Raw genomic sequence first — 27,274 nt, 5'->3', positions numbered from 1 at the left:
AGAGGGAACGATAACACCGCATTAGCACCTCGTACCTGGGAGAGGAGACAACACCGCATTAACACCTCGTACCTGGGAGAGGAGACAACAACATATTGGCCCGCATTAACACCTCGTACCTGGGAGAGGAGACAACATATTGGCCCGCATTAACACCTCGTACCTGGGAGAGGAGACGCCAACATATTGGCCCGCATTAACACCTTGTACCTGGGAGAGGAAACAACAACATATTGGCCCGCATTAACACCTCGTACCTGGGAGAGGAGACAACATATTGGCCCGCATTAACACCTCGTACCTGGGAGAGGAAACGACAACATATTAGTCCGCATTAACACCTCGTACCTGGGAGAGGAAACGACAACATATTGGCCCGCATTAACACCTCGTACCTGGGAGAGAAGACGACAACATATTGGCCCGCATTAACACCTCGTACCTGGGAGAGGAGACAACATATTAGTCCGCATTAGCACCTCGTACCTGGGAGAGGAGACAACAACAACAACAACAAACCTCTGAGGAGCTGGAGGGGAAAAGCGTCAAAACAAATCAAAGTGTTTACTCACAGCTGCTCTGTCTTCTCCAGGATCTGAGTGCAGTAGTGGCAGATGTGGATGACCTCTGATTTCTTATGTACCATCTCGCTGTAGTCCTCCTTCATTAACTCACTGAGACAGAGAGACACATTGACCTTATGTACCATCTCGCTGTAGTCCTCCTTCATTAACTCACTGAGACAGAGAGACACATTGACCTTATGTACCATCTCGCTGTAGTCCTCCTTCATTAACTCACTGAGACAGAGAGACACATTGACCTTATGTACCATCTCGCTGTAGTCCTCCTTCATTAACTCACTGAGACAGAGAGACACATTGACCTTATGTACCATCTCTCTGTAGTCTTCATTAACTCACTGAGACACATTGACCTTATGTACCATCTCGCTGTAGTCTTCCTTCATTAACTCACTCATGAACCAGTTGACAGAGGGGTACCAGGTGAACCAGTTGACAGAGGGGTACCAGGCGAACAGTGTACCAGTTGACAGAGTAGGTACCAGGTGAACAGTGTACCAGTTGACAGAGGGGTACCAGGTGAACCAGTTGACAGAGGGGTACCAGGTGAACCAGTTGACAGAGGGGTACCAGGTGAACAGTGTACCAGTTGACAGAGGGGTACCAGGTGAACAGTGTACCAGTTGACAGAGGGGTATACCAGGTGTACCAGTTGACAGAGGGGTACCAGGTGTACCAGTTGACAGAGGGGTACCAGGTGAACAGTGTACCAGTTGACAGAGGGGTACCAGGTGAACCAGTTGACAGAGGGGTACCAGGCGAACAGTGTACCAGTTGACAGAGTAGGTACCAGGTGAACAGTGTACCAGTTGACAGAGGGGTACCAGGTGAACCAGTTGACAGAGGGGTACCAGGTGAACCAGTTGACAGAGGGGTACCAGGTGAACAGTGTACCAGTTGACAGAGGGGTACCAGGTGAACAGTGTACCAGTTGACAGAGGGGTATACCAGGTGTACCAGTTGACAGAGGGGTACCAGGTGTACCAGTTGACAGAGGGGTACCAGGTGAACAGTGTACCAGTTGACAGAGGGGTACCAGGTGAACAGTGTACCAGTTGACAGAGGGGTATCAGGTGAACAGTGAACCAGTTGACAGAGGGGTACCAGGTGAACAGTGAACCAGTTGACAGAGAGGTACAAGGTGAACAGTGTACCAGTTGACAGAGGGGTACCAGGTGAACAGTGTACCAGTCGAGAGAGGGGTACCAGGTGAACAGTGTACCAGTTGACAGAGGGGTATCAGGTGAACACTGTACCAGTTTACAGAGGGTTGCCATGGGGAACAGTGAACCAGTTGACAGAGGGGTACCAGGTGAACCAGTTGACAGAGGGGTACCAGGTGAACCAGTTGACAGAGGGGTATCAGGTGAACCAGTTGACAGAGGGGTACCAGGTCAACAGTGTACCAGAGGGGTATACCAGGTGAACAGTGTACCAGTTGACAGAGGGGTATACCAGGTGAATGTGCTGGTTGTGTGGTGCATTGTAAGGGGGTTTGAGTTGTACCAGTGTACCAGAGCGGTACCAGGTGAATGTGCTGGTTGTGTGGTGCATTGTAAGGGGGTTTGAGTTGTACCAGTGTACCAGAGGGGTACCAGGTGAATGTGCTGGTTGTGTGGTGCATTGTAAGGGGGTTTGAGTTGTACCAGTGTACCAGAGGGGTACCAGGTGAATGTGCTGGTTGTGTGGTGCATTGTAAGGGGGTTTGAGTTGTACCAGTGTACCAGAGGGGTACCAGGTGAATGTGCTGGTTGTGTGGTGCATTGTAAGGGGTTTGAGTTGTACCAGTGTACCAGAGGGGTACCAGGTGAATGTGCTGGTTGTGTGGTGCATTGTAAGGGGGTTTTGAGTTGTACCAGTGTACCAGAGGGGTACCAGGTGAATGTGCTGGTTGTGTGGTGCATTGTAAGGGGGTTTGAGTTGTACCAGTGTACCAGAGGGGTACCAGGTGAATGTGCTGGTTGTGTGGTGCATTGTAAAGGGGTTTGAGTTGTACCAGTGTACGAGAGGGGTACCAGGTGAATGTGCTGGTTGTGTGGTGCATTGTAAAGGGGTTTGAGTTGTACCAGTGTACCAGAGGGGTACCAGGTGAATGTGCTGGTTGTGTGGTGCATTGTAAGGGGGTTTGAGTTGTACCAGTGTACCAGAGGGGTACCAGGTGAATGTGCTGGTTGTGTGGTGCATTGTAAAGGGGTTTGAGTTGTACCAGTGTACCAGAGGGGTACCAGGTGAATGTGCTGGTTGTGTGGTGCATTGTAAGGGGGTTTGAGTTGTACCAGTGTACCAGAGGGGTACCAGGTGAATGTGCTGGTTGTGTGGTGCATTGTAAGGGGGTTTGAGTTGTACCAGTGTACCAGAGGGGTACCAGGTGAATGTGCTGGTTGTGTGGTGCATTGTAAGGGGGTTTTGAGTTATCAGGACTTACATTAGTCCCCTGACTCCCTTCCTGACCAGCTCCTGACAAACCAACAGCGAGTCCGAGGTCTTCCACAGGTGGCCCACATCTCCTGCAAATGTCTGAAAGAAGAGATTTTAGGATATTAGTTAGGGGCACCAAACACACACCATCCTCCTCCTATGGGCACATAGCTTCTATTTTGGGGGAGGGGTCATAGGTTAGCAGTGTGGTTAAGGTTAGGATTAAAATCAGATCGTGTGGCTGTGCCAGCGAGCGGACCACGCTGCAGAGCTGCCTCCAGAACACGAGTCATCTCAATAAATGCCAACCCTGCCCATGTTGAGCTACATGTTGTTTTGTGGCTTTACTCAGGGTGTGAGAGTCTGACAGACATCTAAACAGATCTCGTTTACCTTGGCATAGCTGGCATAACATATAGCATAATATATAGTTACCTTGGCATAGCTGGCATAATATATAGCATAATATATAGTTACCTTGGCATAGCTGGCATAACATATAGCATAATATATGGCATAGCTGGCATTGGCATAGCTGGCATAATATACAGTTACCTTGGCATAGCTGGCATAATATACAGTTACCTTGGCATAGCTGGCATAATATACAGTTACCTTGGCATAGCTGGTATAATATATAGCATAATATACAGTTACCTTGGCATAGCTGGCATAATATATAGTTAGTTACCTTGGCATAGCTGGCATAATATATAGTTACCTTGGCATAGCTGGCATAATATGCAGTTACCTTGGCATAGCTGGCATAATATACAGTTACCTTGGCATAGCTGGCATAATATACAGTTAGTTACCTTGGCATAGCTGGCATTATATATAGTTACCTTGGCATAGCTGGCATAATATACAGTTAGTTACCTTGGCATAGCTGGCATAACATATAGCATAATATACAGTTACCTTGGCATAGCTGGCATAATATATAGTTAGTTACCTTGGCATAGCTGGCATAACATATAGCATAATATACAGTTACCTTGGCATAGCTGGCATAATATATATTTAGTTACCTTGGCATAGCTGGCATAATATTTAGTTAGTTACCTTGGCATAGCTGGCATAACATATAGCATAATATACAGTGACCTTGGCATAGCTGGCATAACATATAGTTAGTTACCTTGGCATAGCTGGCATAATATTTAGTTACCTTGGCATAGCTGGCATAATATATAGTTACCTTGGCATAGCTGGCATCCAGGTCCAGATCGTAGCGAGGCTGGACTTTAGGAGGACTCGCTGTGGAGATCGATAGAGAGACTGAGATTAACAACAGAGACAGATTGCCTGTCTGTCAACCTCGGTGTCTGTCTGTCTGTCAAGTCCTGTTTCCCCCTAAAGGGAATATCTGTCTGTCTGTTAACCTCAGTCTATGTCTGTCTGTCTGTCTGTCTGTCTGTCTGTCTGTCTGTCTGTCTGTCTGTCTGTCTGTCTGTCTGTCTGTCTGTCTGTCTGTCTGTCTGTTTCCCCCTAAAGGGAATATCTGTCTGTGTCCCGCAGCACAAATACAGGAAACATTGAAGGGCTGAACACAATATAAAAACACACCATGCAACAATTTCAAAGATTTTTTTTTTAGAAGGAAATCAGTCAAAGTAAATAAATTCATTAGGTCCTAATCTATGGATTTCACATGACTGGAAATACAGATGAGCATCTGTTGATCACAGATACTTTACAATAAAACGTAGAGGAGTGGGTCAGAAAAACCAGTTTCTGTGAATGTGACCATCTGTCTCATGCATCTCCTTCGCATCGAGTTGATCAGGCTGTTGATTGGTGGCCCTGTTTGGATGTTGTCCCCACCTCCTCTTCGACGGCTGTGTGAAGTTGCTGGATATTGGGCGGGAACTGGAACACGCTGTCGTACACGGTCGATCCAGAGCATCCCAAACATGCTCAACGGGGTGTGACATGTCTGGTGAGTACGCAGGCCGTGGAAGAACTGGGACATTTTCAGTTTCCAGGAATTGGGTACAGATCCTTGCGGCATGGAGGAGGCCGTGTATTATCACGCTGAAACATGGAGGTGATGGTGGCAGATGTCGTCCCGGTATCTTCTGTGCGTTCAACTTGCCATCAATAAAATGTAATTGTGTTGGTTGTTCGTAGCTTTATGCCCGGCCAAACCATAACCCCATCATGGGGCACTCTGTTCACAACGCCGTCCACCCGGGGACGGTCGTAGCTTTATGCCCGGCCAAACCATAACCCCATCATGGGGCACTCTGTTCACAACGCCGTCCACCCGGGGACGGTCGTAGCTTTATGCCCGGCCAAACCCCCATCATGGGGCACTCTGTTCACAACGCCGTCCACCCGGGGACGGTCGTAGCTTTATGCCCGGCCAAACCATAACCCCATCATGGGGCACTCTGTTCACAACGCCGTCCACCCGGGGACGGTCGTAGCTTTATGCCCGGCCAAACCATAACCCCATCATGGGGCACTCTGTTCACAACGCCGTCCACCCGGGGACGGTCGTAGCTTTATGCCCGGCCAAACCCCCATCATGGGGCACTCTGTTCACAACGCCGTCCACCCGGGGACGGTCGTAGCTTTATGCCCGGCCAAACCATAACCCCATCATGGGGCACTCTGTTCACAACGCCGTCCACCCGGGGACGGTCGTAGCTTTATGCCCGGCCAAACCCCCATCATGGGGCACTCTGTTCACAACGCCGTCCACCCGGGGACGGTCGTAGCTTTATGCCCGGCCAAACCATAACCCCATCATGGGGCACTCTGTTCACAACGCCGTCCACCCGGGGACGGTCGAAAACCGGGATTCATCCGTGAAGAACACACTTCTCCAGCGTACCAGAGGGCATCGAAAGGTGAAACATTTTGGCCAACGAAGTCGATTACGAACCCGGAACTGCAGTCAGGTCAATTATACTGTCAAAGGAGAAATGCTAAGAAACAGGGATGTAAACGGGATAGAAACAGGATAGAAACAGGATGGAAACAGGGCATGAAACAGGATAGAAACAGGATAGAAACAGGATAGAAACAGGATGGAAACAGGGATGGAAAACAGGGCATGAAACAGGATAGAAAAGGGATGCAAACAGGGATGGAAACCGGATATAAACAGGGATGGAAAACAGGATAGAAACAGGATAGAAACGGATGGAAACAGGGATAGAAACAGGATAGAACAGGGATGTAAACAGGATAGAAACAGATAGAAACAGGGATAGAAACAGGATAGAAACGGATAGAAACAGGGTTGTAAACAGGGATAGAAACAGGATAGAAACGGATGGAAACAGGGATAGAAACAGGATAAAACAGGGATGCAAACAGGATAGAAACAGGGTTGTAAACAGGGATAGAAACAGGATAGAACAGGGATGAAAACCGGATAGAAACAGGGATGCTAACAGGATAGAAACAGGGATAGAAACAGGATGTAAACAGGATAGAAACAGCGATGTAAACAGGGATGTAAACAGGATAGAAACAGCGATGTAAACAGGGATGTAAACAGGATAGAAACAGGACGGGAAAAAATTGTGCCCAAAATGTGAGAGAAATAATATTTTTGTGCGTACAGAACATTTCCGGGATCTTTTATTTCAGCGGATGAACCACGGGACCAACACTTCACACGTTGTCTGTGTTCAGTGTAAATCCCATTTCCGGACCGACGCTAATAATAAAGACTCTTACGGTCTTCGAAGATGAGCCCCACTGTCGCCACGGACTCTCTGCTCAGCAGCATGATGGGATTGTCTCTGGAGGTCCTCGGGAAGGTCTGGGCTTGGCGGTTGGGCTCGAGCTGCAGGCGACGCCCCTCGTACAGGAGCTCCTGGTTGTGGACCGGGATACTGCACCGCCGAGACAACAGCTCCTGGAAGAGAGTCGCCCTAGGGGGGGAGAGAGGTCAGAGGTTAAGGGTCAGCCGATATATCTCTCGGAGCAGAGACGGTCCTGTGGACAGAGGAGGATCTGCCGTTTACAGAGAAAAGTAATTACTCGGTGTGTATGGTCAGTGGTTATATTTGTCCTATTTTTAAACACATGAATAGTCTGCCAACCAGAGTCTGCCATTATCAACGGTGACCCTACAAGGTTGGCACACCTGTATTTGAGGAGTTTCTCCCATTCTTCTCTGCAGATCCTCTCAAGCTCTGTCAGGTTGGATTGGGGAGCGTCGCTGCACAGCTATTTTCACGTCTCTCCAGAGATGTTCGATTGGGTTCAAGTCTGGGCTCTGGCTGGGCCACTCAAGGACATTGAGACTTCTCCCGAAGCCACTCCTGCGTTGTCTTGGCTGTGTCCATAGGGTCGTTGTCCTGTTGGAAGGTGAACCTTCGCCCCCAGTCTGAGGTCCTGAGTGCTCTGGAGCAGTTTTTCAGAGAGTTTTTCTCTCTGTACTTTGCTACGCCAGTCCCTGGCGCTGAAAAACATCCCACAGCATGATGCTGCCGCCACCACCATGCTTCACCGAAGGGATGGTGCCAGGTTTCCTCCAGACGTGACGCTTGGCATTCAGGCCAAAGAGTTCAATCTTGGTTTCATCAGAACAGAGAATCTTGTCTCTCATGGTCTGAGAATTCTTTAGGTACCTTTTTGGCAAACTCCAAGCGGGCTGTCATGTGCGTTTTACTGAGGAGTGGCTTCCGTCTGGCCGCTCTACCATAAAGGCCTGATTGGTGGAGTGCTGCAGAGATGGTTGTCCTTCTGGAAGGTTCTCCCATCTCCACAGAGGACTGGAGCTCTGTCAGACTAAAGGCCTGATTGGTGGAGTGCTGCAGAGATGGTTGTCTTTCTGGAATGTGCAAAAATGTCTAAAAACACATAGTTGTTTTGTCATTATGGGGTACTGTGTAGATTGATGAGGGGAAAAAATAATTGTATACATTTTAGAATAAGGCTGTAACGTATTGTACTGGTGGATGTAGTGGAGACTCACGTATTGTACTGGTGGATGTAGTGGAGACTCACGTATTGTACTGGTGGATGTAGATGTAGTGGAGACTCATGTATTGTACTGGTGGATGTAGATGTAGTGGAGATTCACGTATTGTACTGGCGGATGTAGTGGAGACTCACGTATTGTACTGGTGGATGTAGATATAGTGGAGACTCACGTATTGTACTGGTGGATGTAGATGTAGTGGAGATTCACGTATTGTACTGGCGGATGTAGTGGAGACTCACCTATTGTACTGGTGGATGTAGTGGAGACTCACGTATTGTACTGGTAGATGTAGTGGAGACTCACGTATTGTACTGGTGGATGTAGTGGAGACTCATGTATTGTACTGGTGGATGTAGTGGAGACTCACGTATTGTACTGGTAGATGTAGTGGAGACTCACCTATTGTACTGGTGGATGTAGTGGAGACTCATGTATTGTACTGGTGGATGTAGTGGAGACTCACGTATTGTACCGGTAGATGTAGTGGAGACTCACCTATTGTACCGGTGGATGTAGTGGAGACTCACGTATTGTACTGGTAGATATAGTGGAGACTCACGTATTGTACTGGTAGATGTAGTGGAGACTCACGTATTGTACTGGTGGATGTAGTGGGGACTCACGTATTGTACTGGTGGATGTAGTGGGGACTCACGTATTGTACTGGTGGATGTAGTGGAGACTCACGTATTGTACTGGTGGATGTAGTGGAGACTCACGTATTGTACTGGTGGATGTAGTGGAGACTCACGTATTGTACTGGTGGATGTAGTGGAGACTCACGTATTGTACTGGTGGATGTAGTGGAGACTCACGTATTGTACTGGTAGATGTAGTGGAGACTCACCTATTGTACCGGTGGATGTAGTGGAGACTCATGTATTGTACTGGTAGATGTAGTGGAGACTCACGTATTGTACTGGTGGATGTAGATATAGTGGAGACTCACATATTGTACTGGTGGATGTAGTGGAGACCCACGTATTGTACTGGTAGATGTAGTGGAGACTCACGTATTGTACTGGTGGATGTAGTGGAGACTCACGTATTGTACTGGTGGATGTAGATGTAGTGGAGACTCATGTATTGTACTGGTGGATGCAGTGGAGACTCACCTATTGTACTGGTGGATGTAGTGGAGACTCACGTATTGTACTGGTGGATGTAGTGGAGACTCACGTATTGTACTGGTGGATGTAGATATAGTGGAGACTCACGTATTGTACTGGCGGATGTAGTGGAGACTCAGGTATTGTACTGGTGGATGTAGCGGAGACTCACGTAAAGTACTGGTGGATGTAGATGTAGTGGAGACTCACATATTGTACTGGCGGATGTAGTGGAGACTCACGTATTGTACTGGCGGATGTAGTGGAGACTCACGTATTGTACTGGTGGATGTAGTGGAGACTCACGTATTGTACTGGTGGATATAGTGGAGACTCACGTATTGTACTGGTGGATATAGTGGAGACTCACGTATTGTACTTGTGGATATAGATGTAGTGGAGACTCACGTATTGTACTGGTGGATGTAGATGTAGTGGAGATTCACGTATTGTACTGGTGGATGTAGTGGAGACTCACGTATTGTACTGGTAGATGTAGTGGAGACTCACGTATTGTACTGGTGGATGTAGTGGAGACTCACGTATTGTACTGGTGGATGTAGATGTAGTGGAGACTCATGTATTGTACTGGTGGATGCAGTGGAGACTCACCTATTGTACTGGTGGATGTAGTGGAGACTCACGTATTGTACTGGTGGATGTAGTGGAGACTCACGTATTGTACTGGTGGATGTAGATATAGTGGAGACTCACGTATTGTACTGGCGGATGTAGTGGAGACTCAGGTATTGTACTGGTGGATGTAGCGGAGACTCACGTAAAGTACTGGTGGATGTAGATGTAGTGGAGACTCACATATTGTACTGGCGGATGTAGTGGAGACTCACGTATTGTACTGGTGGATGTAGTGGAGACTCACGTATTGTACTGGTGGATGTAGTGGAGACTCACGTATTGTACTGGTAGATGTAGTGGAGACTCAGCTATTGTACTGGTGGATGTAGTGGAGACTCACGTATTGTACTGGAGGATATAGTGGGGACTCACGTATTGTACTGGTAGATGTAGTGGAGACTCATGTATTGTACTGGTAGATGTAGTGGAGACTCACGTATTGTACTGGTGGATGTAGATATAGTGGAGACTCACATATTGTACTGGTGGATGTAGTGGAGACCCACGTATTGTACTGGTAGATGTAGTGGAGACTCACGTATTGTACTGGTGGATGTAGTGGAGACTCACGTATTGTACTGGTGGATGTAGATGTAGTGGAGACTCATGTATTGTACTGGTGGATGCAGTGGAGACTCACCTATTGTACTGGTGGATGTAGTGGAGACTCACGTATTGTACTGGTGGATGTAGTGGAGACTCACGTATTGTACTGGTGGATGTAGATATAGTGGAGACTCACGTATTGTACTGGCGGATGTAGTGGAGACTCAGGTATTGTACTGGTGGATGTAGCGGAGACTCACGTAAAGTACTGGTGGATGTAGATGTAGTGGAGACTCACATATTGTACTGGCGGATGTAGTGGAGACTCACGTATTGTACTGGCGGATGTAGTGGAGACTCACGTATTGTACTGGTGGATGTAGTGGAGACTCACGTATTGTACTGGTGGATATAGTGGAGACTCACGTATTGTACTGGTGGATATAGTGGAGACTCACGTATTGTACTTGTGGATATAGATGTAGTGGAGACTCACGTATTGTACTGGTGGATGTAGATGTAGTGGAGATTCACGTATTGTACTGGTGGATGTAGTGGAGACTCACGTATTGTACTGGTGGATGTAGATGTACTGGAGACTCACGTATTGTACTGGTGGATGTAGATGTAGTGGAGACTCACGTATTATACTGGTGGATGTAGTGGAGACTCACGTATTGTACTGGTGGATGTAGTGGAGACTCAAGTATTGTACTGGTGGATGTAGATATAGTGGAGAGTCAAGTATTGTACTGGTGGATGTAGATGTAGTGGAGACTCACGTATTGTACTGGTGGATTTAGTGGAGACTCACATATTGTACTGTTGGATGTAGATATAGTGGAGACTCATGTATTGTACTGGTGGATGTAGTGGAGACTCACCTATTGTATTGGTGGAAGTAGTGGACACTCATGTATTGTACTGGTGGATGTAGATATAGTAAAGACTCACGTATTGTACTGGTGGATGTAGTGGAGACTCACGTATTGTACTGGTGGATGTAGTGGAGACTCACGTATTGTACTGGTGGATGTAGATATAGTGGAGACTCACGTATTGTTTCTGGCGGATGTAGTGGAGACTCACGTATTGTACTGGCGGATGTAGTGGAGACTCACGTATTGTACTGGTGGATGTAGTGGAGACTCACGTATTGTACTGGTGGATGTAGATATAGTGGAGACTCACGTATTGTACTGGTGGATGTAGATGTAGTGGAGACTCACGTATTGTACTGGTGGATGTAGTGGAGACTCACGTATTGTACTGGTGGATGTAGATGTACTGGAGACTCACGTATTGTACTGGTGGATGTAGTGGAGACTCACGTATTGTACTGGTGGATATAGATGTAGTGGAGACTCACGTATTGTACTGGTGGATGTAGATGTAGTGGAGACTCACGTATTGTACTGGTGGATGTAGTGGAGACTCACGTATTGTACTGGTGGATGTAGATGTACTGGAGACTCACGTATTGTACTGGTGGATGTAGATGTAGTAGAGACTCACGTATTATACTGGTGGATGCAGTGGAGACTCACGTATTGTACTGGTGGATGTAGTGGAGACTCAAGTATTGTACTGGTGGATGTAGATATAGTGGAGAGTCACATATTGTACTGGCGGATGTAGATGTAGTGGAGACTCACGTATTGTACTGGTGGATTTAGTGGAGACTCACATATTGTACTGGTGGATGTAGATATAGTGGAGACTCACGTATTGTACTGGTGGATGTAGATGTAGTGGAGACTCATGTATTGTACTGGTGGATGTAGTGGAGACTCACCTATTGTATTGGTGGAAGTAGTGGAGACTCACGTATTGTACTGGTGGATGTAGATATAGTGGAGACTCACGTATTGTACTGGTGGATGTAGATGTAGTGGAGACTCACGTATTGTACTGGTGGATGTAGTGGAGACTCACGTATTGTACTGGTGGATGTAGTTGTACTGGAGACTCACGTATTATACTGGTGGATGCAGTGGAGACTCACGTATTGTACTGGTGGATGTAGTGGAGACTCAAGAATTGTACTGGTGGATGTAGATATAGTGGAGAGTCACATATTGTACTGGTGGATGTAGATGTAGTGGAGACTCACGTATTGTACTGGTGGATTTAGTGGAGACTCACATATTGTACTGGTGGATGTAGATATAGTGGAGACTCACGTATTGTACTGGTGGATGTAGATGTAGTGGAGACTCATGTATTGTACTGGTGGATGTAGTGGAGACTCACCTATTGTATTGGTGGAAGTAGTGGAGACTCACGTATTGTACTGGTGGATGTAGATATAGTGGAGACTCACGTATTGTACTGGTGGATGTAGTGGAGACTCACGTATTGTACTGGTGGATGTAGATATAGTGGAGACTCACGTATTGTACTGGCGGATGTAGTGGAGACTCACGTATTGTACTGGTGGATGTAGTGGAGACTCACGTATTGTACTGGTGGATGTAGATATAGTGGAGACTCACGTATTGTACTGGTGGATATAGTGGAGACTCATGTATTGTACTGGTGGATATAGATGTAGTGGAGACTCACGTATTGTACTGATGGATGTAGATATAGTGGAGACTCACGTATTGTACTGGTGGATGTAGTGGAGACTCACGTATTGTACTGGTGGATGTAGTGGAGACTCACGTATTGTACTGGTGGATGTAGTGGAGACTCACGTATTGTACTGGTGGATGTAGTGGAGACGCACGTATTGTACTGGTGGATGTAGATGTAGTGGAGACTCATGTATTGTACTGTTGGATGTAGTGGAGACTCACCTATTGTACTGGTGGATGTAGTGGAGACTCACGTATTGTACTGGTAGATGTAGTGGAGACTCACGTATTGTACTGGTGGATGTAGTGGGGACTCACATATTGTACTGGTGGATGTAGATGTAGTGGAGACTCACATATTGTACTGGTGGATGTAGTGGAGACTCACGTATTGTACTGGTGGATGTAGTGGAGACTCACGTATTGTACTGGTGGATGTAGTGGAGACTCACGTATTGTACTGGTGGATGTAGATGTAGTGGAGACTCACGTATTGTACTGGCGGATGTAGTGGAGACTCACGTATTGTACTGGCGGATGTAGTGGAGACTCACGTACTGTACTGGTGGATGTAGTGGAGACTCACGTATTGTACTGGTGGATGTAGATGTAGTGGAGACTCAGGTATTGTACTGGTGGATGTAGATGTACTGGAGACTGACGTATTGTACTGGTGGATGTAGATGTAGTGGAGACTCACGTATTATACTGGTGGATGTAGTGGAGACTCACGTATTATACTGGTGGATGTAGTGGACACTCACGTATTGTACTGGTGGATGTAGATGTACTGGAGACTCACGTATTGTACTGGTGGATGTAGATGTAGTGGAGACTCACGTATTATACTGGTGGATGTAGTGGAGACTCACGTATTGTACTGGTGGATGTAGTGGAGACTCACGTATTGTACTGGTGGATGTAGATGTAGTGGAGACTCACGTATTGTACTGGTGGATGTAGTGGAGACTCACGTATTGTACTGGTGGATGTAGATGTAGTGGAGAGTAGCCTGCTGTAGACTGAAGACCAACACCACGGTACGATGCAGGATATCACTGGTCTCAGCGAAGAACTGGTCAAAGCCCCAACACTTCTCCTGGTCAGCCTCCAAGATGTTGGCTAGGACTGGGGTCAGCAAGCTCTGGAGGCCCCTGGAGGAGAGGGAGATCAGAGGTTAGACTGGGGTCAGCAAGCTCTGGAGGCCCCTGGAGGAGAGAGAGAGAGAGGTCAGAGGTTAGCCTCCAAGATGTTGGCTAGGACTGGGGTCAGCAGGCTCTGGAGGCCCATGGAGGAGAGAGAGAGAGAGGTCAGAGGTTAGCCTCCAAGATGTTGGCTAGAACTGGGGTCAGCAAGCTCTGGAGGCCCCTGGAGAAGAGAGGTCAGGGGTTAGAGGTTAGGGGTTAGAGGTCAGGGGTTAGAGGTTAGGGGTTAGAGGTCAGGGGTTAGAGGTTAGGGGTTAGAGGTCAGGGGTTAGAGGTTAGGGGTTAGAGGTCAGGGGTTAGAGGTTAGGGGTTAGAGGTCAGGGGTTAGAGGTTAGGTGTTAGAGGTTAGGGGTTAGAGGTTTGGGGCTAGAGGTTAGGGGTTAGAGGTTAGGGGTTAGAGGTCAGGGCTAGAGGTCAGGGGTTAGAGTACGTACTTGGACAGGTTGCAGGAGACGGGCATCTCCGTGTTCCACTCAATCTTCCCGTTCTCAAACTTCTGCTGCCCTGAGACGGTTCCTGAGGGCTTCTCTGTGATGATTTTATACCTGATGGGGAGAGACAGGACAACGACGTCACTCTACACAACCATCCATCACCTAGACAAACATCTCATCTCACTTTCCAGATGCTGTCACACCTGTTCTACTTGTCCACATGTCACACCTGTACACCTGTCCCACCTGTCATACCTGTCACACCTGTCCCACCTGTCGACCTGTCCCACCGGGTACACCTGTCCCACCTGTCGACCTGTCCCACCTGTCATACCTGTCCCACCTGTCCACCTGTCCACCTGTCCCACCTGTCTACCTGGACTTCCAAGGAGCCACTCCTCTCCTATTTTGTGCGTTATTGGACAGGAAATGGGTCCAGAGGAAAGAGGTCCTGAAACAGCACTGGGCTGGTCTAAACCACTGCAGCAGCAGTAGCTATATACAGTACATTCAGAAAATATCCAGACCTCTTGACTTCTTCCACATTTTGTTATGTTACAGCCTTATTCTAAAATGGATTCAATTGTTTTTATCCCCCTCTTCAATCTCCACACAACACCCCATAATGACATCACAATACCCCATAATGACATCACAATACCCCATAATGACATCACAATACCCCATAATGACATCACAATACCCCATAATGACATCACAATACCCCATAATGACAAAGCAAACACAGGTTTTTTTAATTGCAAGTATTCAGAACCTTTACTCAGTACTTTGTTGAAGCAATATTGGCAACGATTACAGCCTTGAGTCTTCTTGGGTATGACGCTACAAGTTTGGAACACCTGTATTTAGGGAGTTTCTCCCATTCTTCTCTGCAGATCCTCTGTCAGGTTGGATGGGGAGCGTCGCTGCACAGCTATTTTTAGGTCTCTCCAGAGATGTTCGATCGGGTTCAAGTCCGGGCTCTGTCTGGGCCACTCAAGGACATTCTGAGACTTGTTTCGAAGCAACTCCTGCTTTGTATTGGCTGTGTGCTTAGGGTCGTTGTCCTGTTGGAAGGTGAACCTTCACCCCAGTCTGAGGTCCTCAGGGCTCTGGAGCAGTTTTTCATCAAGGATCTCTCTGTACCTTGCTCCAATCATCTTTCCCTCGATCCGCTGAAAAACATCCCCACAGCATGATGCTGCCACCACCATGCTTCACCGAAGGGATGCTGCCAGGTTTCTTCCTAGGTCACCAGGATGTAGTTCTTAGACCACTAGACCACCCTAGGTCACCAGGATGTAGTTCTTAGACCACTAGACCACCCTAGGTCACCAGGATGTAGTTCTTAGACCACCCTAGGTCAACAGGATGTAGTTCTTAAACCACCCTAGGTCACCAGGATGTAGTTCTTAGACCACTAGACCACCAGGATGTAGTTCTTAAACCACCCTAGGTCACCAGGATGTAGTTCCTAGACCACTAGACCACCAGGATGTAGTTCTTAGACCACCCTAGGTCACCAGGATGTTGTTCTTAGACCACTAGACCACCCTAGGTCACCAGGATGTAGTTCCTAGACCACTAGACCACCAGGATGTAGTTCTTAGACCACCCTAGGTCACCAGGATGTAGTTATTAGACCACTAGACCACCCTAGATCACCAGGATGTTGTTCTTAGACCACTAGACCACCCTAGGTCACCAGGATGTTGTTCTTAGACCACTAGACCACCCCTAGGTCACCAGGATGTAGTTCTTAGACCACCCTAGGTCACCAGGATGCAGTTCTTAGACCACTAGACCACCCTAGGTCACCAGGATGTAGTTCTTAGACCACTAGACCACCCTAGGTCACCAGGATGTAGTTCTTAGACCACTAGACCACCCTAGGTCACCAGGATGTAGTTCTTAGACCACTAGACCACCCTAGGTCACCAGGATGTAGTTCTTAGACCACTAGACCACCCTAGGTCACCAGGATGTAGTTCTTAAACCACCCTAGGTCACCAGGATGTAGTTCTTAAACCACCCTAGGTCAACAGGATGTAGTTCTTAGACCACTAGACCACCCTAGATCACCAGGATGTAGTTCTTAGACCACCCTAGGTCACCAGGATGTAGTTCTTAGACCACCCTAGGTCACCAGGATGTAGTTCTTAGACCACCCTAGGTCACCAGGATGTAGTTCTTAGACCACCCTAGGTCACCAGGATGTTGTTCTTAGACCACTAGACCACCAGGGTGTAGTTCTTACATGACTTCCTTGTTCCTGCGCGGTCCTTCGAAGGGTCTGAAGGGCAGTGACCCGGTGGCAGCGTGGAAGAAGGTCACGCCGATGCTCCACAGGTCAACCGTCGCGCCGTACTTCTTCTGGTGCTCCTTCCTCAGTACTGCTCGCTCATACATGTCAGGATGCTGTTAGATACACACAGAGAAACACACAGAGAAACACACAGAGAAACACACAGAGAAACACACAGAGATACACACAGAGATACACACAGAGATACACACAGAGAAACACACAGAGAGAAACAGACAGAGAGAGAAACACACAGAGAGAGAAACACACAGAGAGAAACACAGAGAGAGAAACACACAGAGAGAGAAACACACAGAGAGAGAGAGACACAGAGAGAAACACACAGAGAGAGAAACACACAGAGAGAGAAACACACAGAGAGAGAAACACACAGAGAGAGAAACACACAGAGAAACACACAGAGATACACACAGAGATACACACAGAGATACACACAGAGATACACACAGAGATACACACAGAGAAACACACAGAGAAACAGACAGAGAGAAACAGACAGAGAGAGAAACACACAGAGAGAGAAACACACAGAGAGAAACACAGAGAGAAACACAGAGAGAGAAACACACAGAGAGAGAAACACACAGAGAGAGAGAGACACAGAGAGAAACACACAGAGAGAGAAACACACAGAGAGAGAAACACACAGAGAGAGAAACACACAGAGAAACACACAGAGAAACACACAGAGATACACACAGAGATACACACAGAGATACACACAGAGAAACACACAGAGAAACACACAGAGAAACACACAGAAACAGACAGAAACAGACAGAGAGAGAAACACACATAGAGAGAAACACACAGAGAGAGAAACACACAGAGAGAGAAACACACAGAGAGAGAAACACACAGAGAAAGAGAGACACAGAGAGAAACACAGAGAGAGAAACACACAGAGAGAGAAACACACAGAGAGAGGAACACACAGAGAGAGAAACACAGAGATACACACAGAGAAACACACAGAGAAACACACAGAGAAACACACAGAAACAGACAGAAACAGACAGAGAGAGAAACACACATAGAGAGAAACACACAGAGAGAGAAACACACAGAGAGAGAAACACACAGAGAGAGAAACACACAGAGAAAGAGAGACACAGAGAGAAACACAGAGAGAGAAACACACAGAGAGAGAAACACACAGAGAGAGGAACACACAGAGAGAGAAACACAGAGATACACACAGAGAGACACACACAGAGAGAGAGACACAGAGAGAAACACACAGAGAGAGAAACACACAGAGAGAGAGAGACACTCGTCATGTTGAGCTGGAGTCCATAGCAGATAATTCCTTTAGATGAGTAAAGTGTCCTATCGTAGGTGAGAGGTGAAAACGGCAAGTCAGGAGGTCAGGAAGTCAGGAGGTCAGGAAGTCAGGAAGTCAGGAGGTCAGGAAGTCAGGAGGTCAGGAAGTCAGGAGGTCAGGAGGTCAGGAAGTCAGGAAGTCAGGAGGTCAGGAGGTCAGGAGGTCAGGAAGTCAGGAGGTCAGGAAGTCAGGAGGTCAGGAGACTCACCAGGTATTCCTCGGTGCCGTAAAGAGAGACAAACTGCTCATCGTCCTCCAGCTCTCTGGCCGCTCCGAAATCGGTCAGCTTGTAGACGGACCTCCCGTCCTCGCCGATGACGCGCATGATGTTGCCTGGTTTGATGTCCCGGTGAACGATACCGTACTCTCTGAGATGGTTCATACCGGCAACTGGTAATATACAGGATGGGGTTAATACATTACCCATTACATTACCCCCTCCACACACAGTCATTACCAGGGTTAATACATTACCCCCTCCACACACAGTCATTACCAGGGTTAATACATTACCCCCTCCACACACAGTCATTACCCCCTCCACACACAGTCATTACCAGGGTTAATACATTACCCCTCCACACACAGTCATTACCAGGGTTAATACATTACCCCCTCCACACACAGTCATTACCAGGGTTAATACATTACCCCCTCCACACACAGTCATTACCAGGGCTAATACATTACCCCCTCCACACACAGTCATTACCAGGGTTAATACATTACCCCCTCCACACACAGTCATTACCAGGCAACCTAACTTACAGGACAGTAATACTACCAGTCAACCTGTGTGTAGGCAGGGTAAGGTAGGTTGGTAGGTAGGTAGGTTAGTTGTGATCAGAGTGGTTAGTAGGCAGGTAGGTAGGTTGGTTGTGATCAGAGTGGTTAGTAGGCAGGGTAAGGTAGGTTGGTTGTGATCAGAGTGGTTAGTAGGCAGGGTAAGGTAGGTTAGTTGTGATCAGAGTGGTTAGTAGGCAGGGTAAGGTAGGTTAGTTGTGATCAGAGTGGTTAGTAGGTAGGGTAAGGTAGGTTGGTTGTGATCAGAGTGGTTAGTAGGCAGGGTAAGGTAGGTTGGTTGTGATCAGAGTGGTTAGTAGGCAGGGTAAGGTAGGTTAGTTGTGATCAGAGTGGTTAGTAGGCAGGGTAAGGTAGGTTAGTTGTGATCAGAGTGGTTAGTAGGTAGGTAGGTAGGTTAGTTGTGATCAGAGTGGTTAGTAGGTAGGGTAAGGTAGGTTAGTTGTGATCAGAGTGGTTAGTAGATAGGGTAAGGTAGGTAGGTAGGTAGGTAGGTAGGTAGGTAGGTAGGTAGGTTAGTTGTGATCAGAGTGGTTAGTAGGTAGGGTAAGGTAGGTTAGTTGTGATCAGAGTGGTTAGTAGGCAGGGTAAGGTAGGTAGGTAGGTAGGTAGGTAGGTAGGTAGGTAGGTAGGTAGGTAGGTTGGTAGGTAGGTAGGTAGGTAGGTAGGTAGGTAGGTTGGTAGGTAGGTAGGTTAGTTGTGATCAGAGTGGTTGGTAGGTAGGGTAAGGTAGGTAGGTAGGTAGGTAGGTAGGTAGGTAGGTAGGTAGGTAGGTAGGTAGGTAGGTTGAGATGAAGGTAAACAAAGGAGGAAATAAAGCAGGAATTCAGGAAATACTGGTTCCTCATATCAATCCTTTGTTATGAACCGATTTATTAATATACTAGTTAGGCTTTGCTATGTCAAGCATGGTGTTGTGTGGAGCTGATGACGAGAGAGAGAGAGAGAGCGAGAGAGTGTGTGTGTGTGTGTGTGTGTGTGTGTGTGTGTGTGTGTGTGTGTGTGTGTGTGTGTGTGTGTGTGTGTGTGTGTGTGTGTGTGTGTGTGTGCAGTCCTCCTTACCCACGTCCTGCAGCACGATAAGGAACTCATCCTCAGGGAGACCGTAGGCATTAGAAGACTCCTCCAGCACCGTGTACAGACTCCCACAGGGACAATACTCCATCACCAGCACCTTGTGCCGCGTGTTGGACTGGGACAGGAAATTACATGTTAGTCGGCACTATGGAACAAACATACATGTGGTCAAATCAATGGTGTCCACTTTCTGTTTCAGAGTTTCTGATGTGGACTAAACCCCACCCTCTTCATGTCTCGGATGGTCCCTAACGCTCTGGGGGACCCCACATAGCATATGAACACGTTATAAGCCACGGCAATTTAAAAATAAAAAATTACAGTTAATTAACTTCAAACTGTAAATGTTTCTCTCTGCATGAAATTAGCTAGAAAACTGCACATTCTCCTCCCTGCCCCATGGGAAATTGGTAGACTTGATTAGCCTAGGTAGCTAGCTGGCTAACAGACTCAATTAGCCTAGGTAGCTAGTTGGCTAACATAGACTTCATTAGTCTAGGTAACTAGCTGGCTAACAGACTCAATTAGCCTAGATAACTAGCTGGCTAACATAGACTTTATTAGCCTAGGTAGCTAGTTGGTTAAAATAGACTTGATTAGCCTAGGTAGCTAGTTGGCTAACAGACTCAATTAGCCTAGGTAGCTAGTTGGCTAACATAGACTTTATTAGCCTAGGTAGCTAGTTGGTTAAAATAGACTTGATTAGCCTAGGTAGCTAGTTGGCTAACAGACTCAATTAGCCTAGGTAGCTAGTTGGCTAACATAGACTTCATTAGTCTAGGTAACTAGCTGGCTAACAGACTCAATTAGCCTAGATAACTAGCTGGCTAACATAGACTTTATTAGCCTAGGTAGCTAGTTGGTTAAAATAGACTTGATTAGCATAGGTAGCTAGTTGGCTAACAGACTCAATTAGCCTAGGTAGCTAGTTGGCTAACATAGACTTTATTAGCCTAGGTAGCTAGTTGGTTAAAATAGACTTGATTAGCCTAGGTAGCTAGTTGGCTAACAGACTCAATTAGCCTAGGTAGCTAGTTGGCTAACATAAACTTTATTAGCCTAGGTAGCTAGTTGGTTAAAATAGACTTGATTAGTCTAGGTAGCTAGCTGGCTAACAGACTCAATTAGCCTAGGTAGCTAGCTGGCTAACAGACTCAATTAGCCTAGGTAGCTAGCTGGCTAACAGACTCAATTAGCCTAGGTAGCTAGCTGGCTAACAGACTCAATTAGCCTAGGTAGCTAGCTGGCTAACAGACTCAATTAGCCTAGGTAGCTAGTTGGCTAACATAGACTTCATTAGTCTAGGTAACTAGCTGGCTAACATAGACTTCATTAGCCTAGATAACTAGCTGGCTAACAGACTCAATTAGCCTAGATAGCTAGTTGGCTAACAGACTCAATTAGCCTAGGCAGCTAGTTGGCTAACATAGACTTTATTAGCCTAGGTAGCTAGTTGGTTAAAATAGACTTGATTAGCCTAGGTAGCTAGTTGGCTAACAGACTCAATTAGCCTAGGTAGCTAGCTGGCTAACAGACTCAATTAGCCTAGGTAGCTAGCTGGCTAACAGAATCAATTAGCCTAGGTACCTCCTCTAGGTAGTGATAGTATATACTGATAGAGGTACCTCCTCTAGGTAGTGATAGTATATACTGATAGAGATACCTCCTCCTCTAGGTAGTGATAGTATATACTGATAGAGGTACCTCCTCTAGGTAGTGATAGTATATACTGATAGAGATACCTCCTCTAGGTAGTGATAGTATATACTGATAGAGATACCTCCTCTAGGTAGTGATAGTATATACTGATAGAGATACCTCCTCTAGGTAGTGATAGTATATACTGAAAGAGATACCTCCTCCACTAGGTAGTGATAGTATATACTGATAGAGATACCTCCTCCACTAGGTAGTGATAGTATATACTGATAGAGATACCTCCTCCTCTAGGTAGTGATAGTATATACTGATAGAGATACATCCTCTAGGTAGTGATAGTATATACTGATAGAGATACCTCCTCTAGGTAGTGATACTATATACTGATAGAGATACCTCCTCCTCTAGGTAGTGATAGTATATACTGATAGAGATACCTCCTCTAGGTAGTGATACTATATACTGATAGAGATACCTCCTCCTCTAGGTAGTGATAGTATATACTGATAGAGATACCTCCTCCTCTAGGTAGTGATAGTATATACTGATAGAGATACCTCCTCTAGGTAGTGATACTATATACTGATAGAGATACCTCCTCCTCTAGGTAGTGATAGTATATACTGATAGAGATACCTCCTCTAGGTAGTGATAGTATATACTGATAGAGATACCTCCTCTAGGTAGTGATAGTATATACTGATAGAGATACCTCCACTAGGTAGTGATAGTATATACTGATAGAGATACCTCCTCCTCTAGGTAGTGATAGTATATACTGATAGAGATACCTCCTCTAGGTAGTGATAGTATATACTGATAGAGATACCTCCTCCTCTAGGTAGTGATAGTATATACTGATAGAGATACCTCCTCTAGGTAGTGATAGTATATACTGATAGAGATACCTCCTCTAGGTAGTGATAGTATATACTGATAGAGATACCTCCTCCTCTAGGTAGTGATACTATATACTGATAGAGATACCTCCTCCTCTAGGTAGTGATAGTACATACTGATAGAGATACCTCCTCTAGGTAGTGATAGTATATACTGATAGAGATACCTCCACTAGGTAGTGATAGTATATACTGATAGAGATACCTCCTCTAGGTAGTGATAGTATATACTGATAGAGATACCTCCTCTAGGTAGTGATACTATATACTGATAGAGATACCTCCTCCTCTAGGTAGTGATACTATATACTGATAGAGATACCTCCTCTAGGTAGTGATAGTATATACTGATAGAGATACCTCCTCTAGGTAGTGATAGTATATACTGATAGAGATACCTCCTCTAGGTAGTGATAGTATATACTGATAGAGATACCTCCTCCTCTAGGTAGTGATAGTATATACTGATAGAGATACCTCCTCCTCTAGGTAGTGATAGTATATACTGATAGAGATACCTCCACTAGGTAGTGATAGTATATACTGATAGAGATACCTCCTCCTCTAGGTAGTGATAGTATATACTGATAGAGATACCTCCTCTAGGTAGTGATAGTATATACTTATAGAGATACCTCCTCCTCTAGGTAGTAATACTATATACTGATAGAGATACCTCCTCCTCTAGGTAGTGATAGTATATACTGATAGAGATACCTCCTCTAGGTAGTGATAGTATATACTGATAGAGATACCTCCTCTAGGTAGTGATAGTATATACTGATAGAGATACCTCCTCCACTAGGTAGTGATAGTATATACTGATAGAGATACCTCCTCTAGGTAGTGATAGTATATACTGATAGAGATACCTCCACTAGGTAGTGATACTATATACTGATAGAGATACCTCCTCTAGGTAGTGATAGTATATACTGATAGAGATACCTCCTCCTCTAGGTAGTGATAGTATATACTGATAGAGATACCTCCTCTAGGTAGTGATAGTATATACTGATAGAGATACCTCCTCTAGGCAGTGATAGTATATACCGATAGAGATACCTCCTCCTCTAGGTAGTGATAGTATATACTGATAGAGATACCTCCTCCTCCACAGCGAACAGCTTGACGATGTTCTTATGGTTGAGTTTCTTCAGGACCTCAAACTCTCTCATCTGGACGTCGAGCGGTCGCAGGAAACTGAGGTTGTTGAACACCTTCACCGCATACAGGTCCCCCGTTTTCTGGTGTTAAGAGAACAAAACATTATTAAAACCTTAAATAGCAAACAACTAATTGGCTGCGTCCCAAATGGAATTCTATTTCCATTTGTAGTGCACTGAAGTCGTGAAACGTGAAAAACGTGAAAAAAAGCGTGTTAGCCCTGTACCTTGTGTCTGCCACGGTAAACGTTAGCGTGTTAGCTCTGTACCTTGTGTCTACCACGGTAAACGTTAGCATGTTAGCCCTGTACCTTGTGTCTGCCACGGTAAACGTTAGCGCGTTAGCTCTGTACCTTGTGTCTGCCACGGTAAACGTTAGCGTGTTAGCTCTGTACCTTGTGTCTGCCGCGGTAAACGTTAGCTGTAGCTCCCTGGCCCAGCAGGTCTGAGATGAGCCACAGGTAGTTGGCTGTGCTCTGCATGATGCCGGCTTCAGGTTCACCTGTAGTGGACAACAACAACCAGCACATTCAGACAGCACACTATGGGGAATGACATGGCATATTGAAAAACTAGCTCTGGTCCAGGGTGTTAGTGAGGCTTCTTCCTAAAAGGCTCAACGTTAGCAAGCTGCACTAACGCCAAGGACCAGAGCTAACTGTGGTCAGGGTCACTCGTACAGTAGATAAAGAGAGAAACATTAGGTTATAGCAACACCTGAAACAGTAACCGTCAAATTATTATCACGATTGTTGTAGCTATGGTCATAATAACACAAATTATGTGTACTTCGAATACCAAGGATTTCTGGGAAATATTGAACAGATATTTCACTAGCTAGGTTTCCAATCCAAAATGGAGGCAGATTTTCACGTGTATATTCTGAAATGTGCATAAAGAAAATATTTGCATTTTCCCACCAGTGGTGTGATGATGTAGTACACACCAAACTGACTTGTTGATAAATAAATCAGTGGTGTGATGATGTAGTACACACCAAACTGACTTGTTGTTGATAAATAAATCAGTGTGTGATGATGTAGTACACACCAAACTGACTTGTTGTTGATAAATAAATCAGTGTGTGATGATGTAGTACACACAAAACACACTTATTCACCTGAAGTTTTCATGTACAGAATAAAAATCGACCGTTCAATATGTTTCCATCACATTTTCAACACTACTGATTGTTTTATTTTACATTAAATAGAAATAAAACAATGAATTTAGGAGAATATCTTATAGAACGGGTTAAAGTTATGTTTTGTAACCCAGGGTGTTAAACAGTAAATAACGGCTACTTCTCAGAAAGTATTACTGTCAACAGGAGAAAAACAAGTTTGTCCACTATCAGCATATCTATTTATTATAGCCATCAAAATGTTAGCTGTTAAAATTCGATTCAACAATACTATTAGGGGATTAGAAATCCAGGGCTTAAAAACAAAAAGGTGTCATTGTACGCTGATGATTCATGTTTTCTTTTAAATCCACAATTTGAATCCCTCCACGGCATCATAGAGGATCTAGATACTTTTACTATCCTCTCTGGATTACAACCAAATTATTATTATTTTTATTTAACCTTTATTTAACTAGGCAAATCAGTTAAGAACAAATTCTTATTTACAATGACGGCCTCCACCGGCCAAACCCCGATGACGCTGGGACAATTGTGCCCCGTCCTATGGGACTCCCAATCACGGCCGGTTGTGATACAGCCTGGTATCGAACCAGGGTCTGTAGTGATGCCTCTAGCAGACCCCTGTGCCAAGTCTGGTTTTGGCACATGCGCTCTAGCCAACAGTGCGGGTACACTGTCTATATGATGAGATTATTATGGATAAGAGTGAGAATATTTGGATTTGTCAAACGGCATCAAGAGCATCACCAGGACTTCCACCAGCCTGTGAAGTTCATCATAGAATTTATTTCACCTGTAGCCTGATAAACTGCATGGTTTCCTGAGTCGTAGTGGGAGACACCATATCATCCCATGACTCCAAATTGGTTAGAAATATTTGCGCATAAAGAGGTTTCCACCGCCATTTCACGCATAATTAAAATGTACCTAACTACATAATAAGATTTCACCATGATGAAGAAACAAAATTATCTATCAGCGTTTATAAAATTGTACCAAAACTTCCTGTTTCCATCACAGCTGTCGTGCTAAAAAAAAATATATATATAAAAAATACGACTTTTACTGGCATTAAAAACTGTCGATGCGGTTAGTAAAAGGAAATCCACTTCCTGACTCAGCAGTGTCACAGATAATATATCACTGATCCACTGAGAAGTTAATGAAAATTTTTAAAAAACCCTACCGAAATAAATGTAGACTAGAGCGATAATCCATAATACTGGAGCTGGATGTCAAACAGTCTCTAAATATACTCATTACTTTATTACACCGTGACGCCTCGGCACATCGCTGGGAAATCCCCCCTCCGGTCCAATGCGTTCACAATTATGACAAATATATAAAGACAATGTCCTAGCTACATGTAAAAGTCAAACTAACGTTATATACTATTGGTGCGAAATGTCATTTGACTATTACAAAATGCTGTAGTACTGGCTAACGTTAATAGATAGATAGCTAGTTAGCCTTGTTTTGTTTTTAGCTAGCTAGCTAAAGTTCTACGCATCAGGCTATTCACCCAATGCGACGGCTTGTGTTACCTTTTATTCATGTATTTTTTTAACTAGCTAACTAAATAAACCAAATAACGTTGAAGGAGGAGAAAAATGTATTTTAGATAAACGTTATATTTCGTGGCTAACTAGCTAGCTAGCCAGTCTCTTCCTGATTCACAGTGAATAACAACAAAGATGACATTTCCCAAACCTCCCTAAAAAACGACATTACACAACGTACAACAGGGAGGTCGACAAATGACATGTGATTAAAACTCGTTGTAGTCTTACAATATAACTGTATATATTTTTTTTTTTAAACATTTTGTCAGGTAAAAATCACAAGTATAATTGAAGTTGTGTTTATTTCCTTACCTTCAGAAAAAATACCCAAAATCCTTTCGCTTCTGGATCACGTGGTGGGAATGACTCAATCAGAAAGCAGGATGAAAAAGGGGGTGTGGTTCATCTTTACCGTAATTCCTAGAAAAGGCGGGGGACTAAATATGAGAGGTCTGGAAAGCAACCTACTTTCGTTTTCAGGTGCAATAAATGTTTTATTTTACCTTTATTGAACTAGGCAAGTCAGTTAAGAACAAATTCTTATTTTCAATGACGGCCTCCCGGGGAACAGTGGGGTTAACTGCCTTGTTCAGGGGGCAGAACGACAGATTTTTACCTTGTCAGCTCAGGGATTCGATGCAGCAACCTTTCGGTTACTAGTCCAACGCTCTAACCACTAGGCTACGCTGCCGCCCCAAAGGAACGTTACATCGGGCCAGTTATCTTTTCATAGAGCCTTGGACAGGGAAAATTAAAGCACCAGCACAGAGGCCTGGCGCAGTAAGGCTGTCTGTGTTCATGTTGAATTATCAGCTGTTCACCTGAGATGTTTACCTGAGATGATCAGCTGT

At 45.4% G+C, this 27,274-nt stretch overlaps 1 protein-coding gene across 1 annotated transcript in view; it reads right to left on the bottom strand.

Annotated features, from left to right (window-relative positions):
- Nucleotides 1-26,755, bottom strand: part of LOC115189789 (serine/threonine-protein kinase TBK1-like) — a 45,444-nt gene extending 18,689 nt beyond the window's left edge. Inside the window, exons 1-12 of the mRNA XM_029748307.1 lie at nt 26,736-26,755; nt 24,110-24,216; nt 23,655-23,795; nt 19,976-20,105; nt 18,321-18,502; nt 16,720-16,880; nt 14,463-14,573; nt 13,798-13,977; nt 6,699-6,895; nt 4,204-4,262; nt 3,010-3,101; nt 573-674 (exon numbers count right to left, since the gene is read on the bottom strand). Of these exons, the coding sequence (XP_029604167.1) occupies nt 573-674; nt 3,010-3,101; nt 4,204-4,262; nt 6,699-6,895; nt 13,798-13,977; nt 14,463-14,573; nt 16,720-16,880; nt 18,321-18,502; nt 19,976-20,105; nt 23,655-23,795; nt 24,110-24,196 (1,442 nt within the window). The 5' untranslated portion in view covers nt 24,197-24,216; nt 26,736-26,755. The remainder of the gene's footprint in view (nt 1-572; nt 675-3,009; nt 3,102-4,203; nt 4,263-6,698; nt 6,896-13,797; nt 13,978-14,462; nt 14,574-16,719; nt 16,881-18,320; nt 18,503-19,975; nt 20,106-23,654; nt 23,796-24,109; nt 24,217-26,735) is intronic.
- Nucleotides 26,756-27,274: the final 519 nt, after the last annotated feature.

The sequence above is a fragment of the Salmo trutta genome, unplaced genomic scaffold (genome assembly GCF_901001165.1).
Source record: "Salmo trutta unplaced genomic scaffold, fSalTru1.1, whole genome shotgun sequence".
Classification (NCBI taxonomy): domain Eukaryota; kingdom Metazoa; phylum Chordata; class Actinopteri; order Salmoniformes; family Salmonidae; genus Salmo; species Salmo trutta.
This window is presented reverse-complemented; position numbering and strand designations above follow the sequence as displayed.